Genomic DNA, 14,942 nt, shown 5'->3' with positions numbered 1-14,942 from the left:
TCCCCCTGGCTATCGGTGCCGCTGCCCCATTGCCGGCGCTGATAGCCAGGGGGAGAGAAGCGGCGCCGGCAATGGGGCAGCGGCGCCGACAGACAGGGGGAGAGAAGGGGCAGCAGCACCCATTGCCGGCACCGCTGCCCCGTTGCCTCCCCCATGCCCGGTTGTATAATTACCTGTTGCCGGGGTCTGGTCCGCGCTGCTTCAGGCCTCCGGTGTGCGTCCCCTGCGTCGTTGCTATGCGCTCCACGGCACGGCGCTATAACGAGTGACGTCACTCGTCATTGCGTCTCGCAGCGCATAGCAACGACGCAGGGAACGCCACACCGGAGGCCTGAAGCAGCGCAGACCTGACCCCGGCAACAGGCAATTATACAACCGGGGATGGGGGAGGCAACGGGACAGCGGTGCCGGCAATGGGTGCCGCTGCCCCTTCTCTCCCCCTGTCTGTCGGCGCCGGCAATGGGGCAGCGACACCGATAGACAGAGGGAGAGAAGGGACAGCGGCTCCGATAGCCAGGGGGAGAGAAGCGGCGGCAGCAGGGCTCTAGACCCCAGGAAAGGCAGGGGGAGAGAAGCGGGCAGCGACAGCCTCTCTCCCCCGACCTTTCCTGGGGGCTTCTGCGGGGTAAGAAACAGTGTATCGGGGTACACAACAGACACACGCACCCTCATTTTACCAAGGATATTTGGGTAAAAAACTTTTTTTACCCAAATATCCTTGGTAAAATGAGGGTGCGTGTTATAGGCCGGTGCGTGGTATACCCCGATAAATACAGTATTTGGCTAATTCCTCCTGCGCCTTATTCAATTGGACAAAGTTCTCCTCATTTTTCAAGTTTTTATATTTCATCATTTGGGATTTTACCTTTTCTACCAACAAAGTTTCCATTTCTCTGAAACCCCTTTTTAAATATGTAATTTCCCTAAGCAGAACCCCACCGCTTTATACAGTAAGTTATAGATATTCTTAATGAAAACCTGATATTCTTAATGAAAACCTGATCCAGAGTGCTTTGGACCACAGACAGGGCCAAAGATTCTCCTTACAACAAGACACACAGCCAAGACACACAATCACAGGAGTGGCTAAAGGACAACTATGTTAAAGGGGTATTCCAAGCAAAAACTTTTTTTTATATATATATATATATATCAACTGGCTCCGGAAAGTTAAACAGATTTGTAAATTACTTCTATTAAAAAATCTTAATCCTTCCAATAGTTATTAGCTTCTGAAGTTGAGTTGCTGTTTTCTGTCTAACTGCTTTCTGATGACTCACGTCCCGGGAGCTGTCCAGCTCCTATGGGGATATTCTCCCATCATGCAAGGGATATTGTCCCATCATGCACAGCTCCCGTGACGTGACATCATCATTGAGCAGTTAGACAGAGAACTTCAGAAGCTAATAACTATTGGAAGGATTAAGATTTTTTAATAGAAGTAATTTACAAATCTGTTTAACTTTCCGGAGCCAGTTGATATATAAAAAAAAGTTTTTGCCTGGAATACCCCTTTAATGGTCTTGAGTGGCCCACATAGAACCCTAACTTGAACCAAATCTTTGGAGAGACACAAAAATGGTTGTCCACCAAGGGTCCCCATCCAAACTGATAGAATCTGAGAGGATCTGCAGAGAAAAATAGCAGAAAATCTCAAAATCTAGACGTTCAAAACTTATGCCATTATACCTAAGAAGACTGGAGGCTGTAATCGCGGCCAAAGGTATTACTGAGTGCAGGGTCTGAATACTTATGTCAATGAAAGATTTTCATTTTCCCTTCAGTAAATGAGCAAAGATTCCTATCGTTTTGTTTTCACTTTGTCATTATAAGGAATTGAGTACAGAATGATAGGGGAATATTTTTTGAAATTTATTTCATTTTTTAAATTTTATCACAAGGCCACAACCTAACAAAATGAGAAAGATGAAAGGGTCATAAGACTTTTCAAATGCATTTTCGTTATGTAAAAGCCATATGTTGAAAATCTAGTGACAGTTATTTAAAACTAGCTTAATATATGAACAAATGTAGAAAAAAAATTATTTTCTATTTCCTATATTTAAAATGTAAAAAAAAAATCTAAATACATTAGTATTTTAGATGTAGTAAGGCTAGAATGAGGGACCATTCATATTCTGGGACTTTTCATGCCTTCTGCTTCTGTGAATTCACTTTTTTTTTTGTTTAGAATAGTGTGTGGCAGAAGTCTGAGGCACACCCTTGAGTTTCCGCCACGGATTTGCAACTTGTATGCCTCAGATTTAACTTAAAAAAAATAATAAATAGAATGGGTTTGGGTAACGTTGAATGAGTCTTAATACATAAAAAATAACTGTTCTATAACCTTTATTCTTACAACTGTACTGTTTACCAATCGGGAGAGTTGAAACTTTCTTTCCAATTGGGAAGAATTGAATTTGTTTTTCCATAAGTCCCATAAAGAAACTCTGTGTTTCCATGGAACCAGGACTTAGGGTTATTGCCAACATGTCACATCATCACAAAGCTAACCTTCTAATAAATCAGGACTCATATAGACGCACACCAGCAGAAGATTTGAGATGAACGTGCTTACACTCTGCTTAAATTCATCATAGAGTCAGTCATATAGCAGATGTATTTGAAATGAAAAGTTTTGCTGTTTTTTTTTTACTGTATATCTCATCTAATTGGCTTTAGCCTTCTATATATAAACCACATCAACAGCTGCACAAAAATGAAGAATTTCACATTAATTAAATGGCATTACCTTGTAAGCATTGTTAAATTCAACAGCCCTTGTTCCAGTCAACCACAAAAAAAGATGAAATTTAATGTATCTGCCCAAGGTTGCCAAGCGACAATCACATGGAAGCAGTAAAGAAATAACAAAGAGCAAAGTTATGTATTTTAAACAAAAAATAACAAAAAGGAACTATTATTTCTAAGAAATGGCTACTTTAGCTGTGTTTATATAGCCTTTCTATATCATTATAACATGATTAAAAAAATTGGAAAATGTAAATGCAGACAGCGGACTTTAGGTATACATGTAAGGTTTTATGCACATGGCCCTATTACAGCATTGTACAACATCTAAGTTGAATGCAGCCATAACATATCACCCAAAGAAATGTATAGGGCTTATAGGAGCTATTTTTCTCTAGATTACCTGTACTTCCTTACGAGTTTCCTAGAAACTGTTGCCCTGTTTTTATGTTGTCCTTTTTGTTCAGTATAGGAGTGTACAGAATTGATAAAGCAAATTTACAACATATAACACATGAATACATAATGAAAATGTCAGGCATACATTATGCACCTAAAATGACAGCAAAGAAGCTAACATGCTACATGTATATTCTATATTTACACTGGTGGCAAATAAGTAGAGCTGAAAGATGTGATTAACTGTGTAAGGATGGCACACTCGTACAGAAGGCGAGATGGCGGGCATGTGAATGTTAGAGTCTGGAGATTCGAAAGCCCTGCAGACTCTACAACACAGGGCATATGCATAGTGCGAGATTAGCAACCAAGGAAACAGATAACAGTGGATCATTGTTTTATGTTTCATTTGAAGGGGTTTTGCTATGAAGATAAATATGTCTAAACTGATGCATTCTGTAAAAATAAATATAATTCTAATGTACAAGCATATATGTGTATATAATCACTGCACCGGTTTTGTTTTGCACTGTTGCCCTTGGTTATGATGACCATCAGTATTATTTTAAGCTTTACTTCTTTATCTATGTATATAATAAAGTAAAACAAAAGGGTCACCCAGGGTCTCGAACTGCTATACCTACCTGCAGTCTGGAACCCCGATCCTCCGAAGGTCTCCCTCTTTCAGTACTGACTTGCGCTCTTGAGGCGGGCCCGCCGGCTGGATTTAAATATTCATAAGTGTTGGTCACGTGAACGCTCAGTAGGCACAAGCACTCACGTGACCATCGCTTAGTAATATTTAAGTCAGCGCTGAAAGAGGGGGAATAGCAGTCCGAGAACCTGCATCAGTCTCCTGTTCACCCGTACTATAACCCTGTGTATTGGGTAATAGTGCGGGTGAACGTTGGTATCATGCAAATAATTTTTCATTATATTATTTAATATTACAACATTTGTAGTTGAAAGTAGGATTGTATCTGGGCACTATAGGCAATATTAGGAGAAATACAAACTGAGAAACACACACTGAGATTAGCTGGGAGATTTACCCAGCTAAATAGGTACACTGACACCAGGCAAAATGAGGACATCAGTTCTGGTTTTGGACTATGTTATAATATGACTTTCTATGATAGATATGATAATCTAGTCTGAATACCTAACTAACCTTTTTCCTATTGTAATGTTTATACATATTTACACATGTCAAATAACTTTTATTATAATAATAATGCGTTTGAACATCCATATTCTGCAACTATCATTGTTTTTACCCTAAGATGTCATTCTGTTATTCAGAAGGTTCCTCCACTTCATTTAAGTACATACCACTTGCATATAGAGTGCATATAGCACAAAAAGTAGTGCAAATACTGTGTGTCATTTATAAAGAAATGTGGCAGTGTTGAGCCAATCTGCACTACGCTTGTTATCAGAATCTAGTAAGGATTTTCCAAGTTGCACATGTGCTGTATAACCCATCATATTTTATCATATTTCCTTCTTTTAAGCACAGAAAAAAGTAGTCATGTAAAGCATTCTGTGTATGAAAAATTTTTTATGGAAATACCTCAGGTGTAAAAACCTTTCCTGGAAAACAACTATATAGCTTGACAATCTGTGCTAATGCTATATGGACAGAATTCAGAGCCAGCACATGAACTATGGCTAAGGCCTTAGGCCTGGCTTTATTGCATCATTTGAAGGCTATAGACAGACACAATAATTTTTTTTTTAATTCTTGCTTTATACTTATGATGCAAAAATATTTTCTTTTTTTTGTCTTTAATATTGTGTTAAGTTTTTCTTTAGGCTTTAGAAGTTTCTGTGGGGCTTTGATTTTCCTTTAAACTAGTACACATTCTATGTGATTCTCCTTTACAAACTGCCTTTTGTGTGCTTTCCTCTCCAATCTCCATCTACAGCCTGTTCGAGCTGCCCTCCATGTATTCCCTCCCTTTGTTCCACACTTTCAGCTGGTGTGCAACCCCTCCTTTTTGCTGATGAAAAACGGTAGGAAATTGTTTATGAACACTATTTGGAAAGTTGCTTCATTTTGCATAGCCTTTAGACATGTAATTCCAACTTAACATACTCTGCTCACTATTATTACAAATACAATAGGTCAAACAATTTACACATATGCTATGGCATTACCTATATTTTTTAAGTATTTTAATGCAACTAATAATACAACAGATAACATGGATGCATGGAAATATGGCCTTTTTGGAAAAAAAATAACATTTTAAAACTCTACTATAATTTCTCATGAGAAATATTGAATATGCACTACAGTACAGCAATTTTCAAACCATGTAATAAAAAAGAAAAAAATATTTTTTTACTTTGATGGTATTTTTCTTATTTAGGAAGTTGCATACTTCCCACAAATAATGGTAATTGTCTATAACTTAATACAAAAAAAGATGAAAAGGTTGTAAGAGGTTGTCGGTGCTAAACAGTATAATTTGGCTATATATGAGAGGAAGAAATTGACTGACTCACTTATTTAGTACAACTCAGTGACATTTCACAAGCACAGTTGACCTATCAAAGGCTTAAAGGCAGTACTGTTTATGTGCTGTAAGGTCAAGATGCTATTTCGAATACAATATGCTCATGTAATGCAAAAGTTTAGTTTGTTTTTCTGAACCAAAAGTTGGTTGATACATATAACAGTTTGACAACTATCAGGAATGTAGTAACTCCTATTGGTAACGAGGATCAAAGGTCAAACACCTGCATTTTCAGCCAAGAACCATGGTGTGGAGAGGGGGGATAGGATTAATCCTTTAATAATGCTGAACACTTGGAGGTTATAACTACTGATTCTAGTTCATTCATGTTTAAGACATAATTTTTTTTATTTAAACTACTTTTTATTCATTAGGACATGTTGTCAGTACTTAAATGTATAAAACACATATCATAAAGGCATAACATTTAATAGTTTTTTTTTGCATTTAAAGCATTATTGTCATAAAAAAAAAAGCTTTTGGTGTCAAAAGTTTTGATTGGTTAGGGTCTCAGTGCTGGAATTCTCACCATTGCCAAAATACGGCCGGGAGAAGCATGCAAAAACACGTTTCACTTCCCTGCTCAGTGTGACATTGCAGGAGCCCGGCTTCATTATAAGTCTATGGAGCCCATGTCTTACAGGAAGATGGTTTGAGTGCCAAGCTGGGAAGTGAGTCTCCCTTTCGAGTGATTTGTTCTACCACTGCAAAACTAGAGATCGGTGGGAGTTTCAGCACATATACCCTGACTGATCAAAACTTTTGTCAAAAGATATTTGTTTTTAAATGACAGTAACTCATTCCATAAGGGTTTCACAGATTATTTTTGTTTGCTGAAACCATAGGATTTAATAGCACTATTAAAGTGGTTATTTGTTTTCCAGTTGGTCCTTTACCCCTCCTGTTGGCCTTTGTGTGGTCTCCAGATCTACTTTCTTCTTCCTGCTCCAAAAGGGAGCACTCGAAGCAGGACCTGCCTACAGCAGGACCTGCCACTGGCCGAGATGAAATACTGCTGTGGCTGATGATTAGATGGGCTGGCAGGTCCTGCACCAAGCTCTTGTCTAGAAAGCCGGAAGAACACAAAATATTAAGGGGAATGGACAGAGCCATTGGGTGCTGCAGGGGACTGGGACTAGATAAAATAGAATTTTCCATTTTTTTTCTTGGTCCCAGCAGGTGAATTTTTGCAATATGCAAGATATCCTTTTTAAACTTATGTACTGTAAAAAATATACTTTAATGATTTGTTGTATGGTTTATGGTAAGCTGTAAGGGAGATTTATCAAAAGTGGTGCAAAAGAAAATAGGAGCAAAGTAGCCAAGTAGCCTCTGACAAGCAAGACCTGGAATATAATTTGTTGCCACAGCCAGTTCTCTCACTTTTTCTTCAAACTAGTTGCAATAAATCTCTCTCATTGTGATTTCTTTTCTTTCTCTGAATAATAATGAAAATGTTTTCCTTATTATAATTATTATCTTGAATATGCACTTTGCATGACACATTACATACAATACACAACTTTGCATTTTTACCAGACTTTGCATTACATTGGTTGTGTTCTACCCTGTAAAAGTCTGCATAAAAAGTTTGTTTGTGCATTTTTTGATTACTTTGTCTTTTTTTAATAGTTAATATCCAGTGAAGAAATATATTGGATATAGAACTAGCCCCTAATGAGGCAATATCCTGTGTGCGAACGACTAAACACTTTGACATCTCTTCACACATTTTCATGTAACCTTTCCATATAGTTTCTGAGTTCTTTGCATTCCCCCATGTCTATGTCTTGGCAAACCCACTTTATATCATCTTCATTGCTCACCAAAAGAGGTTTAATATTGGGACAACCATCCTCAGAAGGAGTGGTGGTAAAAGTAGTAAATTTTACACGTTTCCTTTTGGAGGTAGGAGATGTGGCAGGCTCACCCTTCTGTTCTTTCTCTTCATTGAAGGAAGTCTCTGCAGACCTGTATGTCTGTCCATTTACAGTTTTACTAGGATTTGAAGTGAGGAGATATTTACCTTCCGCAATAGTTACTCCCCTATCTACAGCTGTAATACATTCTTCTTGCTGCAAAGGGAAGTTTATGCTATTTTCCAATAGTTCTGTTTGATTTGTAAGTCCAACCCAGTCATGTGAATGGGTCATGGTCTCTTGTTCGTCCACAGGGACCTGTTTGTGTCTATATTTCAGTGCAAATGTCACACAATTTATTAGAAAGACAAGTATGGCCAGACAAAAGACTCCTAACAGAGCATACATTCCGATTTCCAAGTCACTTAATCCTCTTGCATTTTGGACAAGATCATTTTCTTCCATATCACCGTTGTTACCAGGTAGATCGACCTGTGCAGGAAAACTAGTAAAATCCATGGGGATATTTGGAAGATGACCATCATCATCTAATAGACCTCCTCCCTCCCTCTTATTACTTAACTGAGCTTGGTCAGTGGTAGCCCTGTTCATGTTCTGGATATCTCTCTCCATGGATGGTGTACCAAAGTAGGTAATATCAGGTCTTGCTCGTTCAAAGGGAATTTTCTGTCTTCTACCAGTGGGACGGTTTTCAAAATGATCCCTGTAGTTTACGTTTCTACTGTTACTTCCATTATTATGACCAAACGTAACTCTTATGTGCCCTATGCCAACTGTAAGAACACTTTTGCGTTTAGACTTCTGACATAAATCACTTATCATGAGTTCTACTTTTACCAGAGCTCCCTGTCCTTCTGCGATGGCTGAAAAAATTGGCCATTTGGACTTAGAATCTTGAGACACTGAAAAAACCTTCTCGTCCAAAGATGTCACACTCAGTGAAAAGTCTTTGGAGTCATAGATATCCAGAGGTGTTACAGTACCATCACTAAACTGGACCCAACAACTGATCTCTACTTCCTGTATGCAAAACAAGAAAAGACAAATTTTAGCAAACAACAACAGTTCAATGGAAGAAAATATTTTATACTATAATAAATTGTAAACTACTAGGAGGTGAAGGGCACAAATTCATTTCTAAGACATAAAAACACTAGTTTAAATTTCTTTTGCAATAAAATGTGTTTTTTTCTCTCACTGGTTCTAAAAAGACAATGAGTCCCTGAGGCGATAAGGATGTGACTTTAACAGTGGAATAATAAAGTGACTGTCAGAAGACATTATCATACACTGACTTAAATTATCGCAGTTGTGTATTTAAATGAAATAGAATTGTGTATTTGGTATATGCATTCATTTAACGTTTTCTCTGATTACTTGTAAGAAGTTATAAAGTACCATATGTAACCTTCAGGAAACAGCAATAACAACTGTTCTACTGCAGTTCTATATACCATTTCCCATTCTGTTTTTAAAATTTTGATCAAGAAGGGTTAAATCCTTGGAGATATGAAATTATTCTCTTTATTGCTTCACAAAATTCTTTATCAATGATTCATTCTTAGGTACATAAAATAACAAATGAAAACACTTTACAATTTATCAGACAGAACAGCTAGGTTTAAGCTATCCTGGAGGAATTTTTTTGAATAATTATTTTTTAAAGTCTCCAGAATGAAACTTTTTAATTCATTTTCATTATGCACTAGCATTTAGATATTTTACAACTGATGTAGATGTCATATAAAAGCTTACTACTTAACTTCTCCTTCTTACCCAAGTCTGAATAAAGAACTTTAAAAAAACAAAACAAACAAACAAAAAAAACTAACACTTCCACAAAGTTCAACATGGTTAAAACCATTCATTGTCCTTTAAGCTATCAGGTAGTGGAAAAAAGGCTTTTTAAACATTTTACAAATGTCACTGTAATGTCTGTAGCCTTTTCCAAGTATCTACAAATCTGCTTTAAATGTTAGCATGTATTAGGACTTAAAGTTTAACTCATAAAACATTGCAAGCTACAAGAATGCTTTATAAAGACCAAAGTGTATTATTTGTTCATGTAATACTTTATTTATCCATTATTAACTATGTATCTGAAGTAATGATACTCATTTATTCTATTCTTATCCTGCATTATTACAGTATGAAGACCTGAATTGCTGCCGTTTGATGAACATCTAGACAGCCTTGGTCTAAGATCATTTGCTGGAAGAACACTAAATCCGGTCCAATCTACAGTGTGTAGCTAAATTCATACATTGTAAAATGCAAACACAAATGCTACATTAAATAGATATAAAAAGTGTATATTAAAAAAATGCATTAATATCAACACTAGAATTACTGCAACTTTCTGAAAGAATGGCCCTCATTTATTTACAGGATTCCGACTCTTCTTGTCGGGCTTTGCGCCTGAAATCTGTTGCACGGAACGTGCAAAAGAATGTGCGACAGAAAGATAAAACGACAGAATTTGAATCACTCTGAGCGAAAAAAACAAAACTACAAAACGGGCGTTGTTTTCATCCAAAATCGTCTTTTCTGAAAACCACTCTGAAAACCACTCAGAAAATGTTGTGAATTTTCTGGGAAGAAAACCCTACACTTTAAACCATGTATACAGTTCCAGAAAGTGGAGTAAATTTTCTCCTTTGCTCCTTTGCTCCTTTGCCTGCCTTGTCTTTTTCAAGTGATTCTGTTTTATTCTTTTTTTTAACAATTTATTTTTTAAACAACGTTTTAGCTTTATTTTCGCACGTTTTTCCCCCTATTGTTTCAGTAATAATGGTGAATCATAATATATATATATATATATATATATATATATATATATATATAGTCATTTTAATACATCTATCTAAATGTGTGTAAATACATATATGTAGGAAAAAAAATATATATTTAGATAAACTATTTTATTAAATTTATTCATCTCTCTCTCTATTTTATATATATATATATATATATATATATATATATATATATATATGTAGATAGTTACATATTTTTATACATATATATTTTCACTAATTATTTTTTTTTTTTCTTTCCCCGGTTTTTATTTAAAAAATCTGTCGCACTGCAACAGAATTTTCATTGAGACAGATTTATGCATGCACCAGATTTAAATGTGCTACAGTATTAACCCTGCGACAGACTTTACCGTGCGACAGATGAACCCTGCAACAGAAATTACCGTGCAACAGATTTTTTACCTGCGACTAAAAAGATCGGGAAAAGTGTAACTGATTAGTAAATGCCAAGAGAAAAAAAAAGTCAAACACAAACCGAAACTCCACTCTTAGTAAATGAGGGCCAATGTGTGCAATGATGGCTACTGTCTTTTAGACATTATTAGAAAAAAAATGCTACTTTTTATATCTATTTTTTTCAGTATTTTTGTTTCCATTTTACAATGTATGAACTTAGCCTGACTGTACAGTGGGGATCAAAAGTTTGGGCACCCCAGGTAAAAATTTGTATTAATGTGCATAAAGAAGCCAAGGAAAGATGGAAAAATCTCCAAAAGGCATCAAATTACGGATTAGACATTCTTATAATATGTCAACAAAAGTTAGATTTTATTTCCATCATTTACACTTTCAAAATAACAGAAAACAAAAAAATTTGGTCTGCAAAAGTTTGGGCACCCTGCAGAATATATAGCATGGATTTGGATTTGAGCTCTGGAGACAGCTAAGAGCAGTTGTAAAAAAAAACATAATATAGGGAAAAATTTGTAAATACCATGGAAAAACACCTGTCGGGGGAAAAAAAACACAAAGAAAACTACACTTCACTTTAGTAAACTAGGGCCACTGTTTCTGTTTTACTGAAAAGGGCACTACTGTGTAAAACCGAAACTTAACAAAAGTTGCAAACATTTTTTCAATAGAAACCCCCTAGCAAAAAATATTTTTTTTGTTGTGTCGTACATTTTATGGCAATATGAAAGGTGTAATTACAAAGTAAAATTGGTCTCACAAAAAACAAGCCATCATATGGCTCTGTGGATGGAAAAATATAAGAGTTATATCTCTTGAAAGTCGGAACGTAAAAACAAGAATGAAAATTGGCCTGTACCTTTGAGCCTAAATGTACCTGGCCCTGAAGAGTTTTACCAACATTTTCATATCTCTCTCTCTCTCTCAGATAGAAAAAAGCTATCTGAATGTTGCTATGGGCAACTGGGCATCTTTTCCTTTGCACAGGTTTTGATAAATCCCACCCAATGTGTGTGTGTATGTTCCAGCATCACTGGAAAAGATATTGACATGAAACCTGCTAAACATGTTACTAATATGCTAACTATGAAAATAAGATAGGTAAATTAACCCTTACCTGCCTCCATTTGTGAGGGTCAGGGTTTTGTTTAAAGTCCCATACAAGTCTATGGGAAGTACATGTTACTGCATAGCTTCCAAACAGCTAAAGATATTTCGATAATACTTGGTAACATGTTACTTATTTGTCAACTTAAAATATAGTATAGTCAATTTAACCCTAACCTACCCCCATTTGCAAGGGTTGGTTTTTTGTTTAAAGTCCCATGTACATTTATGGGAAATGTATGTTCCAGCATAACTTCCGTACAGATGTAGATATTTCTATAATACTTGGTCACATGTTACTTATATGTCAAATAAAAATATAGGATAGTTAAATTAATCATAACCTACCCCTTTATGTGAAGAATGGGGTTTTACTTTCATGCAAGTATATGGCACTTCTGGTACCTTACTCCACAAGGTCCACTCTGCATCCCCTGGTGAATGTGTCAGTCCAGCTGGCAAGCCACACCCTCTCTGCAAGCCATGCCCCATCTTGCAAAGACACACCCACCATTTAAATCACACCCATTTTATTTTCTACCCTTTTTGTGTATTGGTCTGGCTTGCAAATCATGCCCACTCCCACAAATCCAAACCCACTTCTATTTTAATCTCACAATATCTTCATCACATCTCAGCTCCACCTGAAGATGGGATATGAGGATTAGATTTGAAGACAGGATATGGAGGCGCGATATGGGGGCAGGGTATGAGGATGGGATGTGGGGTCAGGATATGAGGACAGGATATGAGATCAGAATATGAGTACAGGATATAAGGACAGGATATGAGGTCGGGATATGAGGAAGGGATTTGGGGTCGGGATTTAAAGAGGGGATTTGGGGTCGGGATTTAAGGAGGGGATTAGGTAGGAAAGATTAGGTAGGAAAAACCGGGCAACACTGGGTACTCAGGTAGTATGAATTATAACCTATAGGAAGGTTTGAGAACAGCAAATTATGCCTACATTATAATTAATATAAGCATGTAAGATTAAATTAAAATTGTTTGAAAAACACCAGAAACTAAAAATGTAATACCTGTCTTGGAGAACTAAAATGTTCTTGTGCTATTGTGGTTGCATATATTGCCCTGTTACTTCCAGGGCTAAGCTGAAGAGAAAGCGACAGGCCTGTCACCACCTGTATTCCGAGGTCTGTGACTGTTACCTTTTCATCTACTACCATCACAGTCTTCTCTGCCAGGATGGCATCAGAGAGTGGAGAAAGTATCTAAAAACACAGATAAATGTAAGATTGTATATTAGATGTAACAACATTTTATTCAACATTGACATGAGATTTTTCTATCAAGACTACTTCAGTTCAATTTTTTTTTTTTTTTTTTTTTTTTTTTTTTAGGCTGGGTTCATTCTTTGTAAAATTATGTGAAAAATAGGTATACAAAAAAGAAAGGCCATATTTTTTATGTAATAATGTGATCCATGAAAGTATATGGAAAAGCAGCCTAGAATGCACACTCTGTTTAAATAAAGTTTCACCACCGATGCCAGCTTTTTTCTAGACTTTCATAGATTACATTACTACATTTAAAATATGGCCATTTTTTTTTATAGCTATTAGCTATAGCTATATCTATTTTTAAAACTATTTTATGGCCATATTTTTCCTGTAATTTTACAGTGTGTAAACCCAGCTTGGAAAAGGATTTAAATACATTTTATTAAATTTTCTAAACCCCACATAAATATTTTTGAGTGATATTGGTATTCTAAGATATTAATCAATAAAGACAGCACTTACAGTAGAGTAGACCATAAACTGCAATGAAAAAAAAAAACTGCGGCTAACACAGGCGGACCCTGTAGATGTAGTTGTAGGACCCTGTAGGTGATAAAAGACCATCATCCAAAAATGCCAGATACCATCACACTTATATGTACTAGTAGGACTTCAAGCCATCTTCTTCCAGGTAATGTTGTATTTCCTTAGGACTGGAATCCAGTATAAGCCAGTTGATACAGGAACTTACTCGCTCTCAAGAAGTCTGTCCCTGTTACCAACTACTCCTCTCTCTTTTCTGTCCTTTTTTGTCTAAACACATTTCTCTGTATATAAACAGCTAACCAGGGTACACATTAGATAAACACTAGTTTAGCATAGAAACCAGTGTTAAAATATAATGGATGGGGCACTAAATACATTTTAAAGTGATTTATGTGGGGTTATAAAGAATTAAACAAATGTTATGTTTAAGCCATTAAGTTGATGCAGTGATATAATTTATGATTTATTTTACCACGAAGGATATTGTAGACATTACCCAAATAGTTTATACGTACCTGTAAAGTTGTCATACCAACTTCTTGCCCAATCAGAATCTGTCCATTGAGACTTACAACTTTGGACTCATCCATTTTGATAAATTCGCTTATTAAATCGGTGATGTCCACCTGCCAGTCAGATCCAAGCAGATATGTGAGTTGGCTAGGAGTTTTAGACGATTCGGCTATAAACTGTGTAAGAACCCGTAGTATGGCGCGTTGATATTGGAGAGTACAGCCCTTTCCCTTTTTATCTTCATCATCCTCATCTTCACTGTCCCTAGCCGGTCTGGAAAAGAATGTAATATAATCATATATTTTACCCTAGCAGTTCTTAATGGCAGGTACAGTAGATGAATATCTGAAAACTTTTGAAATATTGCTAACAAATATATTTCTTTTCTCAGTGCGCATAGATTGAAAGAGTTTATACAGAATTGTTCCCACATTGACCTGTGCAAGAGAGAATTACAATGTAAAAATAATAAGTAATGGAACTTTTTATTCAACAACAATAATGCATCTTAGAACCTGAGACTTATAAATACAGTTAAAATTATAAATAAAAATCAACATTTTAATGTTGTACAATTCGGACACCACACAAATAGGCACTTAAAGAGTACTTTTCATAAAACCCCCCAAAATTTCTAACCCCCATCTCTTTTGAGAAGAGAAGGAGTCACATTTGACTTTTGGAAAGCAAATTTTGCTGAAATGGTTTTTGGCGGGCATGTCGCATTTAGGAAGCCCCTATGGTGCCAGAGCA

General features: G+C 36.3%; 1 protein-coding gene across 3 annotated transcripts in view; it reads right to left on the bottom strand.

Annotated features, from left to right (window-relative positions):
* Nucleotides 1-1,204: 1,204 nt before the first annotated feature.
* The window catches only part of LOC130283893 (transmembrane protein 132D-like), a 1,207,099-nt gene continuing 1,193,361 nt past the window's right edge, over nt 1,205-14,942 (bottom strand). For all 3 annotated transcript variants that reach the window (XM_056533602.1, XM_056533611.1, XM_056533592.1), the window contains exons 7-9: nt 14,192-14,462; nt 12,930-13,121; nt 1,205-8,572 (exon numbers count right to left, since the gene is read on the bottom strand). In XM_056533602.1, coding sequence (XP_056389577.1) covers nt 7,397-8,572; nt 12,930-13,121; nt 14,192-14,462 — 1,639 coding nt within the window. In that variant the 3' untranslated portion in view covers nt 1,205-7,396. The remainder of the gene's footprint in view (nt 8,573-12,929; nt 13,122-14,191; nt 14,463-14,942) is intronic.

Source organism: Hyla sarda, chromosome 1 (assembly GCF_029499605.1).
Source record: "Hyla sarda isolate aHylSar1 chromosome 1, aHylSar1.hap1, whole genome shotgun sequence".
Classification (NCBI taxonomy): Eukaryota; Metazoa; Chordata; class Amphibia; order Anura; family Hylidae; genus Hyla; species Hyla sarda.
Note: the sequence above shows the minus strand (reverse complement) of the source record. Positions and strands in the feature narration are given on the sequence as shown.